The following is a 24365-nucleotide window of genomic DNA, read 5'->3' on the forward strand; positions in this document are numbered from 1 at the left end:
TCCTTCAGGGTAACACGGCTGCTGAGCGCTGAATGCGGCATCCGTGGTTCACCTTCCATGCTTCAGAGTCCAGTATGGGACGCTTCCCTGGTTCTCGGGGATGCCCATTGTGGAGACTCTTGGATGAGTGACTCCCACATTCTAACTGACTTTACCGTAAGTGTGGGCTTTGGAAAGCAGAGTAGAGAAGAAAAATCTCCTCTCCAATCCCTTTCTGTGGTGAAGAAGTGGGTGAAGCCAGGACAGGGCTCGTGGTTCCTGGCTGTTTCCCTGATTCTGTTCTGAACTTACCTGTCCAGAGCTCTGTAAGCAAATACAATCTTGGGGTTTGGAAGAAGAATAATGTCATGGGGGACAGAGTTGGAAGGGACTGTTCCCTGGACTAAGAAACTGCCAAAATCTTTAAATATCCCTTGCACTATTTTTTTTTTTTTTTTGCTCCCTGCAGTGTTTTGGTGTTTAGATTCCGTTGCCACGAGTGGGCTGTTTTTAGCTGCCTAGTTCCGTCCCCACTCCTTTTTAACTTTTTTCCCTTCCTTTCGCACATGCCCCGGCATGAAGTTTCCAACTCTTATCTCAGCAAAACATACTAAGGCTGGTCTGAATGTGGATTCCCTCGGCGGTTCTGCAGCGTGGCACCTCAGCAATATTCAAATTTCTGCTTAACCCTCTTCTCCGGAGCCATACGAACCCTCCTCCCCGGATAATCCCAGCCCCGCGCCTCCGTCTCAGAGGAGGAGGCGTGCTTTGCCTTTGCTTAGAGGAGCGTTTTGGTCTGGGAAACTTTTCTGGCCCCTCTTCTAGATGGTACAGAGTGCGCACGCTAACGTCGGTGGCTTTAACTGAAGTCAGGGTGAAAGAGCCATTGATCACTCCTCCTGCGGTGCACACCTTGGGGCTCTTCCCCAGCGTGAATCCCTCCCAGTCTCTCTCCAGCTGGGCGGGCATTTCGCAGTCCTCCCGGGGGGCTGGGGGCAGGGAGGCAGGCAGCCCTAGTTTTTGTTTTCCTTGGATAAGAGTTTCATTCACAAGGGGTGGACTGACTTCTCTGTCAAGATTCTTATCACTTTTAGAGTTTCAGCGGGACTGGGAAGCAGAGAATGGGAGGCTCACACTTCTGTGAACAGCTGACAGCATTTTTCTGTCGGGGGGGGGGTGACCTGGAGATTCAAAACCAAGACTTAATTTGTATGAAACATGACCAGTAAAAGAAAGAGGAGTTAAGATGATAATAAAAACAAACAACTAGGGTTGTAGACTTCTCTATCGTAAATTACCCTTCTCTGGCATTGTTTTGTGGAGGCTGGTCTGGCTGTTTGTTTACCCTACGCCCTAAATTGAATTTCCCCACAATCACAGGACTCAACCACAAATCTGGCTTGGATGTATTAAAATGTAAACTGGTTAAAGATTTCTGTAGGCATTTCGGGGAGAGGAAAAAAAAGAGGGGGAGGGGTACATCACATGTTCTCCATCTCCTTGTTTCAATTTATGATGGTGCAATTTATTCCAGAACAATAGATAAGTAGATATAATAGATGCGTAGAAAATCCCAAATAGTTTTCATTTAAATGTATAAACGTTCTTCCTTCTGGTCTTGCAGCGTTCTAGGGGTTGTGCCGACACGCCCGGGGTTTACCTGCCCGCGAGTCTGCAGGAGGGTGGGGTGGGGGGTGTGGGGCTGGGTGCGAGGGGGTGTGGACGTGGGGGTGGAGGGTGGGGCCAGGGGAGCCGTTACCTGGGCGAAAAGTAAAGGAAAAACAACCGCCCCACGCTTCTCGCGCGACGCAGCTGGAAAGCCGCTCAGGTGCAGGGCTACATCCTCGAGGATCCGGTGTGGAATCCCTGGGCTCCCAGACCCGCTGGAGGCGGGGGAAGGGGCTTGCGAGACTACCCTCCGAGTTGTCTGAAGCCGGAACCTTGGCGAGGGAGTGTTCTGGATGAGGTTCGGACTTTGGGGGCAGGAAGGCGGGTGTGGGGAACCTGCAGTTTCACATGCAGCTCTGAGGGTCTCTGCCCCCCAGGCGGTTGGGCAATCGGAGAGGCTGGGGAAAGGACAGATATTCCCAGGTGTGTGTAAGTGGGAGTGGAGGAGGTGGAGACGACCCCTCCATCACCGCCGACTGTAGGGGTGCAGGTGCCGGTGTGGGGCTGCTGGAGGGGGCCCGGGCTCCAGGACCCTTCTAGTTCTTACTTCAAGTTACCAAACTATGACCTTCGATCGCCTCTCCCAAGAGCCAGGTGAAAGCAGGGGTTTTTGCCCCTAACCGTGCCCCCAATACCCCACAGGAGCGCGTGGTCCACCCCACCCCGCCCCGGGCAGGTTCGAAACTTCGCGAGCCACACTCGCGTCCACGTATATTCGTCCTTGGGCAGTTGAGAAGGTCCCTGGTTCTGCCACTCTCGAAGCGGAGACAGCTGGGGTCGAGGAATCGGAACCCGGAAATCGTTTTTAAGGTTCAAATCCAGTTCTGTTGAAGCCCCAACGAGTATCTGGAGCCATAGGACCCAACCTTTCCTGACAGCCGGGCTGGAGGGGCGAAGGGACTTCGGCTACGGGGCCTCATTTCGGCTGCGGTGAGTGCGCCCCGACTCCCCGCCGTCTTGCCCCAACCAGTTCCGCTCTGGGAGCAGAAAAACGCGTGAAAGGCGAAGATGGGTTTTCCCTAAACGTAGCCTAAGAGGGTGGCGACCCCCCTCCGCCTGGCCCGCAGGGATCAAAGCACCTTCTCTTTCCTCCTCGTTCCGGCCGCTCGGTTTCAACCCCACTCTTAGCGCCCAAGTTGCCACTAATTTTTCAGCTCCTCTCCTCTTTCCATGTTCTGCTCGTTTCACTAAGAAACTGCCCGTCAATTTCAAAAGCTATGTGGTTGTTAAAAAATCCTAATCGGCACGGTTCTACCACCTGCCCCGGCCTCGGGGACCCGCTCCCCGCCCGCCCGGAGACGGTTCCGCGTATGCGCTCCTGCGGGGTGTGCCGGGGCGGCGGGCTAGGGCGCACGGTGCCGACCGAGCGCTGCCCTCCGCGACTGGGTTAACGCGCGGACTTCTCGCGGCGGAGGTCAGCCCCGGCGGGTAACTGTGTGGGTTCACGCAGGGGTCTTTTGGGCGCACCTCTCCCACAGCGGGGGCTACCGCTTCTGACCCTACCCTGTCCCCCAACTTGGGAAGGCGGCGTCTGGGGGAGGGGGGAAAGGGGCCCAGAAAATGACCTCGCATTTTAGAGAAAGGTCGTGCCCGCTTCCCAGCCTCACCTAGTTTGGGTTGCGGCCAGGCCCCGCCCCTCCATCTCCCCCCAGTCCTCCAGTCTAGCGGAGGGAGAGATGCCAGCACAGTGGAGTCATGCCGCTGGCTTGGGCACCATTGGCTCATGGCTGGAACACGCAGCGGCGAGTACGCACATCTGGCGGCCCGCCCGGACGGCTCCGGTCCTGATATGGAGAGAGAGGGCGGGCGGGTGTGCGTCCGAGAACCAGACGCCGGGAGAGTTTGTCGCGGCCGGCTCCTCCCCGAGCTTGCATCACCAGTCCCCCTCCTCCCTTCCCCCTTTGGCCCCTCCTCCATCCCTCCTCCCAGCCTAGCCTAGTTCGGCTGGTTCTCGGGGGAAGCTATTAATAGCATTACGTCAGCCTGGGACTCGTAACCAGGAGTAAGCTGGCTCGCCGCCAGCCCGAGGGCTATAAAAGGGGTGATGCAACGCGCTTTGAGCCACAGTCGCACGCAGCGAGGCGCGCAGTGCCCAGCGCTCTCCCGGCGCCGCCGCCCGAACCCGAGCTCACCCGCCCGCCAGTCCGCGCGCCGGCGGTGCGTCCTCGGAGCTCGCCCCTCTGCCCCGCAGACAGCCTGCCCGACCCCGCCCCGACCCCGCCCGCCCTCTGGACCCTGGCCGCCCTGCGTGGAGACCGGAGGTGAGCGCTGGAACCGAGTGAGTGAGCGCGGCGAGGGCGGCCCGCTTTCATTCCCTTTGCGCCCCTCTAATAACCAGTCCCGCGACCCCTGCGCCCGTCCCCGATCCGCGCCTCCAGCCTCTGGCTGCGAAAGAACTCTGGCCGAACTTCTCCCATGCAAGGCTGCTCCTCGGCGCTTCGGAAAGTTTCTCCCAAAGAACTTTCTCTTTTGACTTGGGGCGCGAAAGGTTCCCAATGACGGAGAGGGCGGGCTCCGGCTCCTCCGCGGGCTTCGGAGCCCCGTTCCTCTCCGCCTTCGACGCTCGCTTATCTCGCCTGGGGCTGGCGTGGGGAGGTGGGTGCGCGGGGGTGGCCGAGACTGTCCAGCTCGCTGTCCCACTCATCCTTCGCTTCGTGCCCGGCACCGCCGTTCCCGAGCCCAGCCTTCCCGGGCCCCGCGGAGAGGCACCGAGGCCGGCTGCCGGCGGAAGGGCTGCCTCAGGAGCGGGACGGAATGAATGGGAAAGGGACGGTCGTGCCGGGGTCGCGGGCGCGGCCGCTGGGGGTCGCCTTGGGCACCCTGGAGCGCTGGGCGGCGGGACCGCGCCGGAGCCTGGAGCGAAAAGTTAGTTGGCATAAGTTTAGAGGTGGCGGGCGTTCGCGTTGCTGCCCTGGGGTGGAAGGCGGTGAGGCTTCCCGGCACAGGCTGGTGTCCAGCCCCTGAGCTGGAGACTTCTGGTCCCAAGGCTCTCACTCGCTTTGCTCTCGTACCTGTGACTCTAACTCTGGCAGGTCTGCGGGTTTCTCTGCGTTTCGCACCTTGGAGGAAGCAAGGGTGAGAAGCCCGCGCAGATAGTTGAGAGAATGCCTTCGTGGTCTAGTGGCCGGGACCCTGAGAGCTTACACTGCGCTTCTTGTCTTTGAGTCTCAGTTTCCCCAGCTGAGAGAAGTGGGCGCCCAGGGCCCAGTGCTGGCTCCCTCGGCCTGTTTGGAAGTACCAAGTGGTGGTTGGACCGATGACCATTAAGGTCCTCTCTGGCAGAAGTTTTTCAGATTCCAGGGCGATGTAACTAAAAGAAAGGGGACCCATGAAGAGCCTTGAATGACTTGGGGGATGGTGGGTCTCTGTCTAATGTCACTGACCAGCTTTGGAGGCAGTGAGGGGGAGGAGACTTCTCTATGGGTCATGTCTTCCCTTCCTAAGGTTCTTTCCATTGCATTGGTTCTCCTCTGATCCCCCACACCCCATTTTCATGTCATCTGCTTACTTACTTTCCTCCTAACCATTTTCTTTTCCTGAATCTTATTACCCAGATCACATTTACCTCCTTGTAAATAAGGGTGTTGCTAAACCCTTGATGAAGGGGACTGGGCGGTGGTGGGGGGGGTGAGGGAGGTGGAGGGGGTGAGGAGGGTGGGGGTGGGTGGTGATGAGTGATAGAAAATTCCGGTAGTCTCCCCCAATGCACCTGTTTCATTGTGGGTGACAGTCCCATTTGTTGCGGGGGCTCCCCATCTTTTTTTTTTTTAAGAGTTTATTTATTTATTTGACAGAGATCACAAGTAGGCAGAGAGGAGGAAGCAGGCTCTCTGCTGAGCAGAGAGCCCGATGGATATGGGGCTGATCCCAGGACCCTGGGACCATGACTTGAGTTGAAGGCAGAGGCTTTAGCCCACTGAGCCACCCAGGCACCCTGGAGCTCCCCATCTTTAAATGAAGGAGAAGTTGTTATTACTGCCCTTCTTATTTTGTATTTAGTATTTGGTATAGACTAATTCTACGACATATAGACTCTCGCCTTGAGGATATCCTGGACAAAGACTGGAGTAGCAGAGAGGTTTGTGGTTGTTACCATCTGGGTGGTTTCAGGGACAGTGTGACAGGTCACACTCCAGGCTGACGGTGTGGATAGGGTAGAGCACCCCAGCACCTGTGTGGCAGCTGTTGGAGCCTTCCCATCCTTTCTGTCTTAACCCCACCCCTCTCTGTATCCCTCTTGGCTCTTTCTCTCCATTGTTCTCATTCTTCAGTACTCCCTCCCTGTTTCAGTGGTGTCAAAGCTGCCTCTGTTGTGGGTACCAGGTTACTAAGATTGCTGACCGCTTGTCTGCCTGGCCTGTGGCTCTATTCTCCATTTGCCTTATTGGTTGGTCCTATCGGTTTGGATCTCTATTGGTGATGAAGCAAAAGGAGCAGTGGGTGAGTGAGTGGTCAACAGCTTGGTGAGGGCCGGGCCACTCACAGCTCTATGGCCTTGGGCAAGTCACCACCTTCCTGGATCTTATGTTAATTGCAAAATGAAGATTTGACCTCCATGCCTCTAATACCAGGCATTCCACCCCATTATGTAGAGCTCATGATTTCTGTTTTCACTTGGCTGAGCATGGAACAGGGTCAACGGTTGGAAGTGTCACCCAGCCTAGGGAGGAGGAAGTACATAGCCAGGACACCAGAGAAACTAGAAATGGTTTCATGTGTGAGAACTAGTTATTTCTCAAGTACGTGAGAGCATTGGAAACAAGCTTTTACCAGCAAATAAATAGTGGGGTAGATTGGGAGCCCAGGATCAACCAAAGTGCAAAAGAAGAAAAAAGTGACCTGGATTTCATTAGCTTCCAGTTAATCCCTGGTTAATGGGGCTAACATGCATTGACAACAGCATTTTGAGTTCTCCTGAAATGGGAAAAGTGGAATCACAGTAGTAATGGCCATCCAGTGTGTATATAAATCAGCCTTTGTGACTCTTGTATCATCTTCTTGACCATCTCGTGAGGAAATGGGGGTATTGGCCTCATTTTACAGATGAGGAGACTGAGACCCAGAAAGTGTGAGTGGCTTATCAGTGATAAAAGCCCAGTGATCAGGCACAGTGATGGGCCTATTCAATTTTTAGATAGGCTGGGAGAAAGACCAAGATAGGAAGTTTGTGAAAGACCCGTATCGGCTTCCTATACTGTGAGATGTTTTACGAACAGCACTTGTTGCGGGGAGATGAAAATTAGAAGTGAAAATTCAGCGTAGTTGTAGCTGCTAGGAAATAAAATCTGGGAGTTGAATTTCCAGTTAAAGAAATGCACGAGTAAAGTTTCACTTTCTTGAAAATGATGAAACTGCCAAAGATATGACATGGTTTCTGATTGAAGATAATGAAGCAAAAGTAAAATGGAGGTTCTTTGTAGCAAGTCTGGTCAGTTTTAAGATCAATGTAGAAAGCCAACTCAGAAAATCCCCAAAGAGATTTTTTTGTCCTTCAATGAGGGGGAATGTTGGTAGGTCTCGACTTCCAGGAAGTTGTCTGAATCTTTAACTTCATTTTCCTCATAGAGGTACAGCCTGAGCCTGGGCTGAATCAGACCTTAAGAGAATGAGTCAAGGGGTAACTAGAAAGTAGTATCTCAAGAAATTAAGCTGTAGCAGAATGCAGAGAAAGCTCAGATCTCTACAAATGTAACTGATTTCCTTTCTGCAAGGCTTTGTTAAAGCATTTTTACAATCCGTTTCCACCCCCCAAGTAAGCCCACCCATTGCTTTTCATGAAAACATTCCATACCACTGACATTCTTGTTACTTTCATCGGGATGGTTGACTTTAAACTAAAAAAGGAAAAAACCAGTCCCAAACAGCAGACCCCAAGCCCGGTGAGATAATTAATAAACTTAGCTGGGGGGGTGAAATAGAACTACACTCAAATTCAGACTACCGAAGTGGAGGAGCGCCATCTGGTCATCCAAACAAAGGCCCTCCAGTGGTAGCTCTGAATTCCATCCCAGAACTACAGGGTTTTTAATCAAGTTGGTTAAGGGAGGGAAAACATGAATGCACAGGAGAATCCTAAGCCTCAGGGCTTCATGAGGCTGTTTCTCAGAGCTGATCACCGGCCAGAGAAGGACCCTCCCCTCATCCTGCCATGATGCAATTAAACTGATAGAGGAGCCTGGGATCTAGCTCACGACACAGGGCTTTGGGAAGAAAATGACAGCTGTTTCCCAGACTTCTCTGAACAGTCAGTGGTGGCACTGATGGCCTGGCATTCTTGCCTCCATCAGTGTTTTTCAGATCGTAAGGGGGAGTCCGTTCAGAGGTCAGGGTGATCTCTTCCGAAGTGTTTGAGATCACGGAGAATGACCAGCCACCCTGCCAGCGGGACCCTGCCTAGCATCTGTCACAGAGCCGGCCCCTGGGCTGGAGGGACCCGGGGGGGCCTCCCCGTTGTTTTGTATTTCCCAGGGCACGTTCATGTATTACTTTCTCAACTCCTTGCACAACTCTGGAAAAATGGGGTGATTGGTCATTAGCCTTCTTTTATGGAGGAGAAAACAGGCATTGGGAGATGTGATGATGCGTAAGTGGGTCTCAAATCTGTGATCATCTGACCCCAGTCTAAGAATTGTATGGACCAAAGACCCACTTAGGGCTCTGGAAATGGAAACAGAGTGTGCGGGCTGACACAGAAAGACCAGCCGTCCGTCGCACGGAGTGCATTCTCCCCCTGGCTCCCTGCTTCTGCTTGCTTCTCCTCTCCGCCGCTTCTGTAACAGGACCACCACCCGCCCGTGCCAGCCCTCACCCCGCCAGAAAGGTTTGCTCTGGCTTTTTTGGTTTTTGCTATGTAAATAGTGTTTTATATTCTATAAGTTCAGGGTGTGAATTCTGGGGTCAGACCTAATGCAAGTCCTGATGCTGCTCATACCGACTCTGTGAATTTGAACAAGGTGTTCAGCTGGTCTAAACCTCAGTTACCTGATCCGCAAAAGGGGGCTAGGACCTAATGCGCGGGGTTCTCATGAGAGTTACATGAGATCATGCAGGTGAGGTTTCTAGTGTCAAGGAGACACTCGTTAAATGTTAGTCACACGCCAAAGGGCTACTACTAGACTGGGCCAGTGACTGCACAGGGCCAGATTGAGAAGGACACTCCAGGGGACAGTGTGCCTAGACTGTCCCCACATACCTGGACAACTGACTGCAGGGATAAGGGGCACGGCTGCTGCTGGAGGGAGGGCCCAGCGGGCTGAGATTTGTGGGGGGCTCTTCAGATTGGAACTGTGGGCCTCTTACGACGTCCTCCCTTCACTTTCCTTCCGTTGCGCCTTTCGGCTCCCTGGGCCATCGAGTGACAGAGGTAGATGAGAGCTCAGAGACTGGTTAATTTGACCCTGTTTTTCCCCCTTTCATGTACTCAGTGGGGCAGTCTGCGGGGGACAGCAGACCTTGGGAGCAGCCGGTGCCAGGTGCTGGGCTAGCTCTGGGCACAGCAACGGTAGAGACACCCGGTCCCCATGCCACAGGCACTCTCAGCCATCGGCCAGATGAAGACTGAGACTCGGTCTAGGTCACGCTGCCCCTCAGTGCTGGAGCCAGTCCCAGGTTCCCTTCGATCCCTAGCCCCAGCCTTTGCAGACACCACGGGGCTGAACACCACCCCCCCGGGAGAGGCCCAAATTCTTGGTTCCTTGCTTTGCTTCTCTCTGAGGTCTTTTGCTTCAGCGGTCTTAACCTTAAGAAGGGGCTACAGGGGGCGCCGGGGTGGCTCAGTGGGTTAAACCACTGCCTTCAGCTCTCGTCATGGTCTCAGGGTCCTGGGATCGAACCCCATGTTGGGCTCTCTGCTTGGCGAAGAGCCTGCTTCCCCCTCTGTCTCTGCCTGCCTCTCCGCCTACTTGTGATCTCTCTCTATAAGATAAATAAATAAAATCTTTAAAAAAAAAAAAAAAAAGAAGGGGCTACTGGTCCCTTGTGACGGGACTCTCCCACCCTAGCCCCAGGCCCTGCCATACTGGGCTGCAGAAACACACGTGCTGGCTGCGGCTGCTGTCCTCATTCTCACTGACTTGGATCAAAATTGTTGAGGAAGAAGCTTCAGAGGTTAATTCGCTAAATCCAAGGGTCCCCAGGCCGTCATTCTTACTTCCATTCATGGACAGACACAGTCGGCTTCTCTTCAAATACCTTCCAAGCTTCTTTTCAAAACGGAGACTGAAAGTGGGGTTACATAAGAGTCTCACTGTTGGGTTTTTTGTTTTGTTTTTTTCTTTAAATGCTCTTCCTCTTTCAGGACTGTTTGAGGCTACATTTGCGTCTATGCGCACCAGCCAAAACTAACACCTTCTTGAACTCAGAGTAGCCTGAAATGCCACCCTTTATCCATTTCAAGGAGGCATTTTATGCACATCACTGAGCTGTGTGCTTTAAGAACCTGTTTTCCTCAGGAGGAGGCATAAAATGAAAACAACACAGAAGCCCAAAGGGAGTGCGGCGGATATGGGGAGACTTGATCCCGCGCCCCAAATCCCTGAAGTAGTTTGGGTCTCCGTATTTCTTTCAGCAAGATGATGCTTCAACACCCAGGCCAGGTCTCTGCCTCGGAAGTCAGTGCGTCTGCCATCGTCCCCTGCCTGTCCCCTCCTGGGTCACTGGTGTTTGAGGATTTTGCTAACCTGACACCCTTTGTCAAGGAAGAGCTGAGGTTCGCCATCCAGAACAAGCACCTCTGTCACCGGATGTCCTCTGCACTGGAGTCGGTCACGGTCAGCGGCAGACCCCTCGAGATGGCAGTCACGAAAACCGAGGTAGGTTCCCAGCGTTCTCTCTGGTTCTTTCCGCACTTTTCCACTGTACAGCCCCCAGGCTGGGCGTGCTCCGGGCAGGGGCTGCTCAGAGTGTGGTGATGGTGTTCATCACCACGAGGACCCCAGCAGCCAGCCTGGGGAGCCAGGACCAGCCAGCTGTGCTCACAGCCCCGGTAACAGCCTCTGCTCCCAGGGCGCCTCTGTCTCCAACACTTGCACGCTTCCCTGTCGGGCGCGCTTCCATAAGACGCCTGGAGTAAAAGGCGTGGTGAGAAGTCTGAGAGCTGGTTGCTGGCCGTGCGGTGGTGGCTCGAGGACCTCAGAGGGGAGGTCTTTGTGGGCTACTTTGTGGGCCTTTCCCTCGTGGATAAGAGACGGGATTATATCAGGCTTACTCATCTGCCATGACCACTGTCTTTGGTCAAGGGGTAGCAGAACTGGCCAAGAAAGAACTGAGTTTAAAAGGAAGTTGGTTCTGCATCTTTATGATTCTATAAAAGGGTGTGGTGGTAACAGTGACTCCTGCATAGGATTGATCTAAGGCTTCAACGACATGGCGTTTGCTGGGGGTCTCGCTGGTGGGCAGCGCTCGGTGACTGGCCGCGGGGCTCCACATGACACTTTACCCATAAGCCATAATTAGAGGCATCACCTGTGCTCCGTTAACCTCAGGATGTCATCATCGCCTTGTCTGCTACTGGACAGTGCAAGGTGGGCCATGGGGCACACACGGAATTTTTAAAAAATTCTCTAAATACCTTGAGATAACAGGATGTAATGGGAAGTAGTAGGCTCCCCATAGAAGAAAGAAAAGCATTTTGAAAGGGTATTTGGAGAGTTCTTTAGAGGAAGAAGCAGATGTCCAGTACAGAGGACAGCCAGTGACAGAATATCTCCTGCTCTGAGGCTGTACCCCTTAAAGCACCCAGCTTATCTGCTGACTGTGTTTACTAGGTGACCTTCTGATTTTAGCTCAGTATAACAAGGAGGTGCTTCTGATGGGAAGAGAATGCACCAACTAAATCGTTGAAAATTCAGGTCCCCTTGTTTGCTATAATTCTCACCTGTGAAACCGATGGGCATGCATGTGTTTGGGCAGCAGGACCCTGTTCTGCCAGGTCCCAGTCACCTCTGGGAAGGCAACAAGGTAGAATGAGGCAGTGCATCCCAGAGAGGACACAGGACAGGGAGCCAAAAGTCTGGGTTTACACCTGAGCTTTGTTGCCTGCTGATTTAGTGACCATGAACTAGTGATACCTGGGTCTCCCCGAATGCACTGCTGCTGGTCCCTCTGTCCCTCATTTCCATGTCAGGACAGTCAGGAGATTGAACCAAATGGCTCTTTAAAGCCTTTTCTATCTCTGACAGTGTATGATTCTGAGATTTGCTCTACTTTCAAATACTTCCTCATATGAGAAAACCCTGAGTCCTCTCCCACTACCCCCAAACACCTGTAGGGTTGTGTAGAGAGCACCACCATTGCTGAGTTCTTGATGAGGAACAGTGAGGTTAATATGATAGTAACTAAGGCTTACGTAGCACTGACTGTAAGCTAAGCACTGTAAAAAGCATTTGAATTTTATATATATATTCCTCCCCACACCATTAGATTGATAAGATTATTGATCGTATTTTACAAGTGAGGGAAACTGAGGCTCAGAGGAGGATGGTAAGTTGCCCAGGGTGTCACAGCTGATAAGTGGTGAAGCTGGGATTCAGAGCCAGTTTAGTTTAAACTCAGATGTCTGCCTGTGTGGTCCTGGGGTCCAGAATGTAAAAAATAAAACTGTCCCTTGCCCTGCTTACCCCTCGGGCTTTGTTTCTCTAAATCATGAGGACTTCCATCTCTGTGCAGCTAACTCAGTGTCGTCAAAGCCAAAGGACTAGTAATCAAATGGGTCTGAGGTGACTACAGTGCCCCAGGATTTCTCTGATTTGAGGTGTGGCTCCCTGGGGAGCCCTTACCTGCTGTCCGGGGCAGCGACAGGTGACACAACAAGGTCTGACGTTAGCTGCCTAGACCATCACCCACTCAAGCCCACCGTGAGTACTTCATCCCGGGCAGTCTCAGGCTTCTAAGCCAAGCCCTGCGGCTGAACTTTGTGGGTTTCCCATCAGTCATGATCAGAGCCAACCTCCAGAGAGGGCCGGATCCTAAAGCGGGACAGGGTTTTGTTCTCTGAGGAGCCCCACGGCTGCCTCAGGGTGGGGCGCAGAGGAAGAGGTTGGTAGGTCTTTGCTGGCTGAGTCACTGGTTGGATCCTGGTCACCGTCCACAGGTGGCACCAAGGCCCAGGCCGATAATGCCACTTTGTTTGGGGAATATGCTTGGGTTCCTCTTTTCCGGGAGCTTCACGGGCTTCTCTGGAATTCCTGAAGGAGGTGCTTTCATGCTCTGAGTGAAGACAGAGGTGAATGGGGTGCCCTGGGTCTCAAATCAAAGAAGAGGCAGGAGAGAAAAGGTGGCCGGCTAGCCAATGTTCCTGACGTCATTCCTAGATCCAGGGGAAAGGAAACGAAACAGAATCTGTTTTCTGCTCCAGGGGATTACAGTCATTACTGATAGATTTCAATTTGAATATCCCACTCATTTCAGAATCCAAATGTATTTTTCAGATAAACTGAATTTTAACTGACTAGTATGGTCAGTGTAATTTTTTTTTTAAGATTTTATTTATTTATTTGACAGAGAGAGAGATCATAAGCAGGCAGAGAGTCAGGCAGAGAGAAAGGGGGAAGCAGGCTCCCTGCCGAGCAGAGAGCCCGATGTGGGGCTCGATCCCAGGACCCTGAGATCATGACCTGGCCGAAGGCAGCGGCTTAATCCACTGAGCCACCCAGGGGCTCCTGTCAATGTAATTATTTTAAACTATTTTTTAAAAATTTTATTTATTTGACAGACAGAGATCACAAGTAGGCAGAGAGTCAGGCAGAGAGAAACGGGGAAGCAGGCTCCCCGCTGAGCAGAGAGCTCAATGCAGGGCTCGATCTCTGGATTCTGAGATCATGACCTGAGCTGAAGGCAGCGGCTTAACCCACGGGGCCACCCAGGTGCCCTTGTATTGTCAATGTAATTGTAACCAGCAGTTCTTCGATTTGCAGTCTTCCTTTGCAAGTACATGTGGAGAGGTTTCATGCAGGACCTGACTTCTTCAGTCCTCCTCTCATGGAGGCTGTCCTGGTTTGCCATTTTTGCTGCAGTGAAAGGCACTGTATTTAAGATGGGTTGCAATTTCTGCCTCCCATGAAGCATGCGGTCTCTTGAATTTTATAGGTAGCTCCTGAAGAAGATGAAAGGAAAAAGAGGCGTCGGGAAAGAAACAAGATAGCAGCTGCCAAGTGCAGGAACAAGAAGAAGGAGAAGACAGAGTGCCTGCAGAAAGTGAGTCCTCCCTGCAGTGCCTGGAGTCCGGGCGGGGCGGGGCGGGGCGGGGCGGGGCGGGGGGGGGGCGGCGGCAGGCGGTTGATCCTGGGTTCCAGCCCCTAGGCCGGCTTTGTGCTGAGCGGGGAGTCGGCTTGAGGATTCTCTCCCTTTGCCTCTCACCCCACTTCCTCTCTCTCTCTCTAAAATAAACAAGTAAATCTTGAAGAAAGAAACAGAGAGAGAGAGTTGTCCCTGCCTCACCCCTCCTCGTGCTCGTGTCTGCCCCCCACCAACCTCATTTGCCATCGCAAGGGGAGTCAGAAAGGCCCCTGCCCAGAAGGATGTGTAGATGGTAGTGAGAAGCCAGTTGCTGCAAGAGGGGGACAAAGCTGTTAGCACCTCCAAGGGGATTCTGGGTGTAGAAGAAGCAGGTGTGTGAATTAAAAACCACAGCTTGTCTGCTGCCCAGATTCCCGGCAGGCTTGGCCCGTCCACACATGTCTGGCCCCTTCCAGGCTGCAGGATCTGTCAGCCCAGTCAAAGGAAGCCTCCCTCACCCATTTTACCAAGAGAAGGAAGCTGCCAGCTCTCATTGGCTCAGTATGAAAAGCCTTTAATTAATCTCTTCAAACAAGTTATTTCCTTAATCTGCAAGCAGTGGTTACACTCTTTTTTTCCTCTGTGTGCTTCTGTGTTCTTAACTCCCTCCCTTCTCAGCTCATCCTGCGGCCCGTCCGAGGTCCCTCCTGCATTCTGACAGCTCCCCTTCTGCAGGGAGAAGCTCAGGCAGGAAGAGCATCTTCAGGCAGGCGGGGTGGGCCCTGGCACAGTCCTTCCCATGCCTTTGTCCCCTCCCCCGAGTGTAGACAGGCCAGGGCAGAGTGTCCACCAGGGGTCTGCAGGTCCCCAGGGGTTCTGGTGATGGCTTCAGGGAGGCAGTGAAAATGGAGACATTTTGTGTGCTGCCTTGTACATTTCTTTTGGGGAGATGAACTTCTCACTGAAATTAGCGACTCGGGAAAGACTAAGCACCACGAGTGTGCATTTCTCGGGGCCCTCTTGGGTCCAGGAGGGCTGCGCATGGGCCCTTGGACTGGCACAAAGGAGTTATCTGAGCCCTTGGTTCATTGCCATGAGAGTCACAACCTGCAGTCAACTGTGAGTGGAAACTCGAGGGCGTCTCTGAAGAAGCCTCCCAAGTTCAAAGGCTTCCCCAGGATCTGGATTCTTCCAGACCTAATGCCGCTGTCCCAGCTTTGTGACGACACTGTCCCTGGGGAGCCCACCGCACTCCCTCCCTGAGGGCCGTTCCCAGCCTGATGAACCCTGATGGCAGTGACCTCCCGCACTCCGAGGCCAGCCTTTCTGTACTGGAACCTTGGCTCCATCCCTAACACTTATGTTGCTTTTCCCCCAGGAGTCGGAGAAGCTGGAGAGTGTGAACGCTGAACTGAAGGCCCAGATCGAGGAGCTCAAGAACGAAAAGCAGCATCTGATATACATGCTCAACCTTCACCGGCCCACGTGCATTGTCCGGGCTCAGAACGGGAGGACTCCAGAAGATGAGAGAAACCTTTTTATCCAACAGATAAAAGAAGGAACATTGCAGAGCTAAGCCATCGTGGTATGGGGGCAACTGGGGAGTCCTCATTGAAACTTTCTATATCCCGAACCCTGAAGCCATTGGAGATCTGACTTCCTGTGCCCCTCTCGCATCCCAGCTGTGAAGAACCATCGAGGTGGAAGAGCTCTGGGTAACTCAGCTGGGCCTTCCCTCTCTGCGCCAGAGTGGACACTGGACCAGGATGAGGGCATCTTTTTGTCTCAATGCCAGGATTTAAGCCTTAACATGTTGGCTATTCTTGGATGCTGCAGAGGGGCCCCAGTTAGGGTCCTGCCCATCTTCTGCCTGGATTCTACCAAGACCAGGACTCTCAGCATTAGGACTCATGCTGAAGAAGTGTCTGGAGCTTGGGTGGATGGAGTGGGGCCACGTCCTGCACTGCCACTGCCTCAGCCACGCACAGGGGACACGGAGTGAGAATGACATTTAGCAATGTTGTACAATGGCCAGGGTTGTGCTTTCTAGCAAACCTGCTATCAGGCACCGGAATTACTGTGTGCGAGGCATCGCTGTGTCCAAGCTAGGCATTGTGCTCTCCTGGTGTTTGTTGCACACAACACCGGTGTGATTTTCCTCGGATCTGGTTTCTGAGAGTTTGGGGGGTGATCACCACAAGGCAGTGTCTTACAGAATGTTGAGGTGGCCAGAAGAGCTTGTCCACCCCGGGAGAAGAGAATTCTGCTGGCGAGCTGGGCAACTTCACATCACTAGAGAAAGCCCCCTTTCCTTCGGCATCAGGGTATTGATGCAAAACTCATGGGCGTGACTGCAGGTCCTCTGTCGCAAACTCAGTTCTAATGTCACAGGAAGAAAGCAGGAAGTCCGACTTCCAAAGGGCTAGGACTCTCCACTTGGTGACTTAGGTCAGGAGTTGTTTCTAGGCCAGAAGAGCCAAAGAATATTCCATTTTCCTTCTCTCGCGGTTGACAACCACATTCAGTGGAGACACATTTGAAACCGGTGATGCTGAGGCTTTAGCATTGTTGTATGTTAGTGGCATTGTTTGTCATGAGGATGTTTGTAGAAATCTGGCCCAAAGCATTGAGAGCTGTGAGAGGTCATTCACACTGGCCACAGGACTCTGGCTACTATCTGTTTAAATTCTGATGTTTCTGTGAAATCCTCAGAGTGTTTAATCCTACTCAATAGTACATTACAATTTTCTGTAAGAGAAAATATTACTTATTTATCCTAGTATTCCTAACCTGTTGATATAATAAATATTGGAACCAAGACGTGGTAAACTTAAGTGTTGTGCTGGTTTCTGTTCTTGTTCAATGGGTTTGTGGGTGAACGTGAGTCATTTCCCCACCTCCCACTCCTCCATTGTGGGCAGAGGGGCGTTCTGCTTAAAATTCTCCCAGGAGGGGTGCCTGGGTGGCTCAGTGAGTTAAAGCCTCTGCCTTCGGCTCAAAGTGTCATGATCCCAGGGTCCTGGGATCGAGCCCTGCATAGCAGGGAGCCTGCTTCCTCCTCCCTCTCTCTCTGCCTGCCTCTGTGCTTAATTGTGATCTCTGTCTGCCAAATAAATAAATAAAATCTTAAAAAAAAGAATTCTCCCAGGAGTCATCCTTTGCTCCTTGGGGAGCCTGTTAGGGTCTGTGATCAAAGGAACGAGACTGACACAAAATGAAAATCAAACAAAGCTTTATTTCGTGCCAAGCGTCAAAAACCAAACTGACTGGTAGGGGCCATTTCTTACGAAGAGATGACGATGACCCCAACAAGGTCACTCCCAAGAAGGCCGCTCCAGATGAGGCTGCTCTGGACGAGGCTGCTCCGCAGACGAGGCCACTCTGGATGAGGCCGCTCTGCAGATGAGGCCCCTCCTTGGTCGGAGGCGCTCCCAAGAAGAGGCCGCTCTTGATGAGGCTGCTCTGCAGACAAGGCCGCTGCTGACGAGGTTGCTCCCCTGACAGGGCCGCTCCCCGGACAGGGCTGCTCCCAAAAAGAGGCCACTCTGGATGAGGCTGCTCCCTGGGTGAGGCAACTCCTGACGGCGAAGAGGCGACGACGACAGCGATGATGACAAGGAGGACAACAACCCCGATGACACAGACTCTGCTCTCCATGACGCCACTCTGGGACAAGGCTGCTCCCCAGAGGAGGCCACCACACTGGACGGGGCCGCTAGACCGCTTCGGACGAGGCCGCTGGACGATGACGAGGCCGCGCACCGATGAGGCTGCTCCCCAGAATGACACCGCTCCAGCGAGGTCCCTCGCGGCAGGGCTGCGGCTCAGAGCAACAAGGCCCCTCGCGGCTCAGGGTGGCAAGGCCAATCGCAGCTCGGTGCAGCAAGGCCGCTGGGAACGGCAAGGCTGTTTTCGGGGGGACTGCAGCTCGGTGGTAGCAAGGCCCCTGGCGGCTAAGGCCGCTGCGGCTCTCACGGCTCTGACAGAGCTGTTGGCTCTGACAGCTCAGTTCTTACATACAGCTCTGCTGGCTCTGACAGCTCTGGTGGCTCTGGCAGCTCTGACAGCTCTGGCAGGTCCCCTATTGTTCCCTCTCCTCAGCCTCCCAAACAAACTTTTATAGGGAGGGGTTGTTGAGCCGGGCGCACACACAGGTGGCCAATGGGATTTAAACTCACCTCAGTAAATATATGCACACCCCACTGATTGGATGTCTTCACCTGGCCTGACCTGCCCTTGTATCTAGGCTTTGCAAGTAAGTTCCTCTGGGAGGGGCAGGGTCAATCTAAGTTCACTGCATAGGGTCAATCTAAGTTTACTGCAACAAAATGGCCCCCTCTGGCCAACCAGGCTCTTACAAGCCCCAGGGTGAAATAGTTGACTTTAAATTATGTTCCTCAGTTGGTGGCTTCTGATACCCAGTTTCTCACTGAAAAACCCCAGAACACAGCGCCAACCAAGTATATCCCTTTGACCAACTGTTTGGTGTTAGCATAGAGTTTTGAAATAAAATCTGATTTGCCAAATATCACAACTGGGTCCCTTTGCATGTACAGACGCCTACAGTGTAGACCCCTTGTTAAGCTCAACACCCTACCTTCTGCAGCAGGACATTTCTGAAAGTAGTCACTCGACAACACCCATTATGTCCAAATATGTGTCTGACTGCTGTATGTGTTTCAAACACAAGGAAAGAATGGAGGAAGACAGGGAGAGAATCATTTTAGATGGGCTAGGTGTGCTAATTAAAAAAAAAAAAAAGGTACTCTGCCGAGTTTTCTGGAATCTTAAGAATAGGATTCCTTAGGTCTGGAACAGAACCAGGCACCATAGCTCTTTGCCTGCACACAAAGGTATCTGTACCAGGCTAGAAATAGAAATGGGGTGCTCTGCCACTAACATCTCTCTTCGGAGAGAGAGTAGCTTCATTCCAGGTTCAGACTCCTATGCACATGAATGGGAGCTTGCTCCTCTGAACTCCTGCACGGTTCAAGCTAACCCCTGCGACACCAGTGTCCTGATTTTGCTGCTTTGCTTGCACATCAGGGACACTGCCCAATCTCTAAAGATCCACTTGGTGATAGCACCTGTTTACCCCCACTTTCAGGAGATAATCTAGTTTCTCGAAGGGGTCGGGGGGGGGGGTGGTGTGTGTGTGTGTGTGGAATTTCTCACATTTACCCTCTGGTTGTAGGTGTAGGTGCCACCAATCAATCAGCTGTTACGAAAACTCAAGACCCTTTTTCTCAGCTGCCACCGACAATGAATTGGAGGGGAAGGAAGTGGGTGGGGGCCATGGCCAAAAAAATTGATCCAAAAAATAACACTGCATATGGTTATTGGAACTGAAAGCTCCTTTTACCAAGTGCATTAAAAGCAGCTTAATTTTCTGCGGCCACGTTTGTGTTTTGATACTTGACTAAAAAAAGATGACTATGTATTTACCATCAAGTTGTTTGGTTCATCTTGTTTCACATGCGACGGAGAGGGAAGGTTGGGCGGATCCGGGAGAATTATTTGGATGGGGCCTCCGCCAGAATCAGACACGGGCTTAGCCAGTGTCCTTCCATGCGGCCGCCTCCTGCTGGGGTGGTGCCGTCACACTGCAGGGCCTGGAAGAGTCCAGCCTCTCTCCTGACCTCACCCTTGTCCCCTTGCCTCTCCCTGACATCTGGCCTGACACCTCTTTCCGAATCGAGCGTTCTAAAGGGTTCTGGCCCCAGGGGACTCTGGAATTAAAACTTGCACTTTCTGCCAAGAGCTAAAATGCTATTTTCCATCTTTATCCCACTTTCTCCCCATGGGCTTGGAACAAACCCTTGAAACCCAAACCCATATTAAGCCTTTCCTCTCGCTGCATCCCCTACTCTGGTTGTGCTCAGTTTCTCTGTGTGTTCACGGATCTGCCTGAAGCCGGGACTCAGAAGAAGCCAGTTTTGCCCATTGAGCATCCTTCTGTGTTCTCATAGTAGCTCTGACCCCAGAAGCGTCTCAGTTTGTCTTCTCAAAAACTGCTCTCAGGAAGGAAGCTGCACCGACGCTTGAAGGGCCAGCGGAGGACGAATGATTACAACAGCTACGATTTATGGAGCTCCACGATACGCTCAACACTTCACGTGCGTGATCTCGTTGAATCCTCACGGCAGCTCTTACCCCATTTTATAGATGAGGAAACGGAAAGCTGAGTCACGCCACTGGCCTTTCTAAAGGGTTCCAAGCAGGAATGGATATGTGCATTGTGGAAGAGAGAGAGAAACTACAACATCAAGTTTACCATCGTACCCATTGTAGAGAGAGTGAAACTCAGTACGTTCACAATGCTGTGAGACCACCCCACTATCTAGTTCCAGAATTGTCATCCCCACAAAGGAAATCCCGGTCCTGTTCATTAAGCAGTCGCTCCCTACACTCCCCTCCCTCCAGTCAGCCTCTGATATAGCTATGGATTTGCCTCTTCTGGAACATTTCGTCTCAATGAAATCACACAGTATGTGGCCGTTTTGCCTCTGGCTTCCTGTACTTAGCATCCTATTTTCAGGATTCATCCCTGTTGTAGCACGGTGCAGTACCTCATTTTCTTTTTACAGCTGAATAACATCCCACTGTATGGCTAGACCACCTTTCATTTGTCCTTTCACCTGCGGATGAACACGTGTGTGCGTTTTAACAGAAAGACCTTGATTTTCAAGGAATGAATCCCAGATGTCGGATTTCGGGCAAACCCTCAAACCGGGAGATACGAGACTTGGGAGCAGAAAATCCTTCTGGAACGTTCAAGCAACAGTTTGGAAATCACATACTCTGCGGCTAGCTGTGTGGGAGGGGCAGTAAGGCAGGAAGCTCAAGGGTACTTGCTCCCCACAGGTGTTGCTGCTTCCAAAGCACTCCTGTTGCCCAGGGAGGCTGCTTGGCAAGCTCTTGGAATCGCAGATGACATCTCAGCACTCCGCCCGCCACCCCCGCTTCATTTCACTGGAGGGGAAGGGACGAAAACCTGGGTGGGAGGCGGTGGTCTTAGGAGACAATAACCAGGTTTCCACAGATGGGCTGCTTGTGGAAGCATAAGCGAGGGGAGGAACCAAGATGCCCCCCTGTAACATTTAATCCCCAATTCTGCCCAGCCGCTGTCTGAAGTAGCGTCTTAGGTTCTCTCCATAACACATACACACACAGGGAGTCATGCAACTTCCGACAGTGCCGCAGAAAGGTCTTCAATCAGTCTGGTTTAAAACCTGTGGCTGGCCCAAGCTTTGTGGAGCGAAGTACTATGGTGGTTCCCAACAAGGCTTTAGGATCCGCTAGACCTGCCCGTGAACATGGCCTCTACGACCATTAGTTCTGTGAAGTTAGGCTGATGATGTCCCCTCACTCTCTTCATAAAACGGGGCAGTGGGAACCGTACCAAACCTGATGGGATTCTCATGGTCGTATGCGGAGAACACGGCCTGGCGCCTAGGGGAGGCCTTTTGTGTTTTATTTTGTTTTTTTTTTTTTTTTTTTTTTTTTTTTAATGATTTTATTTATTTGTCAGACAGAGATCACAGGTAGGCAGAGAGACAGTCAGAGAGATAGGGGAAAGCAGGCTTCCTTTGGAGCAGAGAGCCCGAGGTGGGGCTGGTCCCAGGACTCTGGGAATCATGACCTGAGCTGAAGGCAGAGGCTTTAACCCACTGAGCCACCCATGCGCCCCACAGGGAGGCCGTTTTTAATGTCATCATTAATGGCTCTTAATGGCTGCTAGCAGCCATGTCTACTGCAATCTTCTGAAGGAACAGGTTAAGGGTCAAGACTGCCAATTCTGGGTTCTTGGATAAAACGAAACCAAGAGCTCAAATGGTTCAAGCATATGCCATATACCCTGCAAGGGCATAGAGATGGATGGTGCCTCCTCCATCCATGTGGGACCCCTGCCACAGAGCCAGCCGAGAGCCGCAGGAGGGGGGCTGCACACTCTGCCAACCCATCATCTTATAGTAATTCCTATGGATTTTGTCCAGTTGCTAAATCTTCCGAATTTGGAGGAGGGGAAAAAAAAATTCCCCACACAAAATTGTTCCATTTGAAGACATTTTTATTTGGATACCTGCCTGGGTCCCTGGCAGGGTGGGCCTGTCCTCTGTGGGGGCAATGGGACATTTGGGGGGAGGATGATGGCCCTGCCCTGAGGGGGTGTCACTAAGGGGTATGTGACAGCATGACAGGTCACAGAGGGCAGCAGAGTATAAATAGGGCCGCTCAGGGGTGCAGGCTGAGAGAGTGCTTAGTCTCTCACCAAGACTTCAGTTTGTACTTCACACTACAAACTGCAAGTTCTCGTTTTTAGATTAAAACCCCAGCACCCACCAGCATCCCCTCGGTCACCCTCAGATCCCCCCCACCCTGACCCCTGTCTCTGGGAGGTTCTGAGACAAAGCGGGGGCCTGTGGCCTGTGGCCTGTGGCCTGTGGGGCGCGGGGTGGATTTGGGACCCCTGCCACAGAGCCAGCCGCCTGCAGCAGGAGAGCCAGCCGCGTGCAGCAGGAGGGGGGCTGCCCGCTCTGCCAACCCAACAGAGGTCGAGGAGGAGGAGGAGCTCCAGGGACCGGCCCCCAGACCAACGCCCACCCCTCGCCGGCCCAGCCCGATTGTGCTACCAACTCAAAAACATGGAGTCTCTGACGCCTTATCACACCGCCCACAGCGCCTCCAGGGTGGGCATGTTCAACACCACCATGGGGAAACTCCAGCGACAACTGCGTAAGGGAGAATATGACCTATTTAAATACGCACCCATGCTCGAAAGCGACTTTGTGCAGGTCACCAAAAGAGGGGAAGTCGTCGACGTGCACAACCGAGTCCGAATGATGACCGTGGGCATCGCATCCACCAGCCCCAGCCTCCCGCTCCCAGATGTCCTGCTGCTGGCCCGCCCGGCCACCGGCTGTGAACAGTACTCCGACCAGGGCCAGGCCACCAAGGGAAAAGGCCGCAAGGCTTCCACCACCCTGGAGCTCACCAGGCTCCTTCCCTTGAAGTTTGTGAGGCTTTCTGTTCACGACCGGGAAAAACAAATGCTTCGCCTCAAATTCGCCACCGGCCGCTCCTGCTACCTGCGGCTGAGCCCCCCACTGGATGCACAGGAAGATCTCTTCCCCTACTGGGAGAGCATTATCCAGGTACTGAGGCCGCCGCCGGTGCCCACTCACAGCAGAACCCACGCCGCTCGAGCAGAGGACATGCTGGACATGCCTCTGCTGGAGGACGACGACGGCAGGAACGCAGCAGGCGCAGATGTCCAAATAATGGATCAGGACCAGGTTAGTATCCGGAGCCTCCACGAGGGCTCGGAGGTGGCCGGGGCCACCTCTGCAGCTTTTGCTGGCGGGGAAGAGACTGTTCAGGACCCCCCCAAACCCAACAGCGTGCCCACCTTCGCTGCCCCCAACTGCCCGGGGCTCTCCAGGGAGTCGGCAGCAGGGGCCACGTCCGAGGCGGCGGCCGCCGGGGAGGCCGCGGCAGCTGCGGCAGTGGCGGCGGCAGGGACAGCAGCAGAGTTCGCAGCGGGGGAGGCCGGCAGATGCCTGGCGTTCGCCGGGCCCGGAGCTGCCGCCAAGCCTGCGGGAGAAGCCGCTCGGGACGCGTCGGAAGGCCAGCTCCTCTGGGACGCGCCGAGCTCGGCGGGCAGTGGGGAGCCGGCGGGAAGGCCGCCCCGCACGCGCCGGGAGGAGGAGCGAGACCCCCGCACTTCCCGCCACCGCAGGGCCGCCGACAGCCGCCACATGGCCCCGGGGCACAAGATCGCCCCGGCGGACTCCAGCCGCTCCTTAGGCAGCCACAGAGCCGCGCGGGAGCACAAGGAGGACAAGGGCCGCAGCAGCCCGGCGCGCGCCAGGCGCGCCCCCGACGAAGGCATCAGCCACGCCCCCAGCGCCGAGGACTCCGGGACCTCCCACAAGTCGGGGCGGAGCCTCTCCGGCGGCAGCTCGGGCTCAGGCACCAAGATGCTGGGCAGGATCCGCAGGTTCCTGAGGAACCTGAGACTCAGCCTCACTGCCTGAGGCGCGCGGCCTCCCCACACCGCAGAGACGTGCCCATGGGGGAGAAGACTGCGGACACGAGCGGTGTGGTGTGGAGGCCATCGCCCAGGCGGCGGCGAGCAGCCAGGGCTTGGAGAGCGCAGGGAGCCGGACATCGGAGGTCATGGAGGGATGGAACTTCCTAGGCCCAGATATTGGGCAGCTGGGGGACCTCTCCCAGGAGACATTACAAAAAATAAAATAAAAAAATTTTTAAAAAATGGCATGCTGCATTGTGTTTGAATTTCTAGGTCCTGCAGCCCAGTGGTGACCTCACAGGGGGGCTGCCACCTAAGACCCAAGGGTCCAGTCGAGGACCGCCCCCACCTCACACCCATGCTCAGAGCCAAAGCATCCTGCCTCAAGGCCTGTCTGGCTTGTTTCTCCGGGCCACAGTTGAAAGTATACTATGGCCCAGAAAGCTCCACCTCCCGCATTTCTCTAGTTTAA

At 53.5% G+C, this 24365-nt stretch overlaps 2 protein-coding genes and 1 pseudogene across 7 annotated transcripts in view; 2 read left to right on the top strand and 1 right to left on the bottom strand.

Moving 5' to 3' along the window:
- Positions 1 to 24365, bottom strand: part of PACC1 (proton activated chloride channel 1) — a 442395-nt gene that overhangs the window by 204511 nt on the left and 213519 nt on the right. The gene's annotated exons all lie outside the window — the stretch shown is intronic.
- On the top strand, positions 1811 to 16694 carry ATF3 (activating transcription factor 3). 4 transcript variants are annotated; one of them, XM_082702488.1, is made up of 4 exons: positions 1811 to 1945; positions 10214 to 10457; positions 13732 to 13839; positions 15239 to 16694. In XM_082702488.1, the coding sequence occupies exons 1-4, from the start codon at positions 1941 to 1943 to the stop codon at positions 15434 to 15436; spliced, it is 555 nt and encodes a 184-aa protein (XP_082558614.1). In that variant the 5' UTR covers positions 1811 to 1940; the 3' UTR covers positions 15437 to 16694. The 4 variants fall into 4 exon arrangements, with proteins under 4 accessions (XP_082558614.1, XP_082558617.1, XP_082558616.1 ...); XM_082702491.1 differs by lacking the exon at positions 1811 to 1945 and adding an exon at positions 2382 to 2577; XM_082702490.1 differs by lacking the exon at positions 1811 to 1945 and adding an exon at positions 3695 to 3925.
- On the top strand, positions 22359 to 24136 carry LOC309849636 (Golgi-associated RAB2 interactor protein 4 pseudogene; annotated as a pseudogene). The gene has a single exon. The product of its transcript is annotated as a Golgi-associated RAB2 interactor protein 4 pseudogene (transcript).

Source organism: Mustela nivalis (assembly GCF_964662115.1).
Source record: "Mustela nivalis genome assembly, chromosome: 16".
Classification (NCBI taxonomy): domain Eukaryota; kingdom Metazoa; phylum Chordata; class Mammalia; order Carnivora; family Mustelidae; genus Mustela; species Mustela nivalis.

Coding starts and splice junctions, on each gene's coding strand:
- ATF3 (XM_082702488.1), top strand. Junction 10,458..13,731: donor TGGCAGTCACGAAAACCGAG/GTAGGTTCCCAG, acceptor TGAATTTTATAG/GTAGCTCCTGAAGAAGATGA. Junction 13,840..15,238: donor AGACAGAGTGCCTGCAGAAA/GTGAGTCCTCCC, acceptor CTTTTCCCCCAG/GAGTCGGAGAAGCTGGAGAG.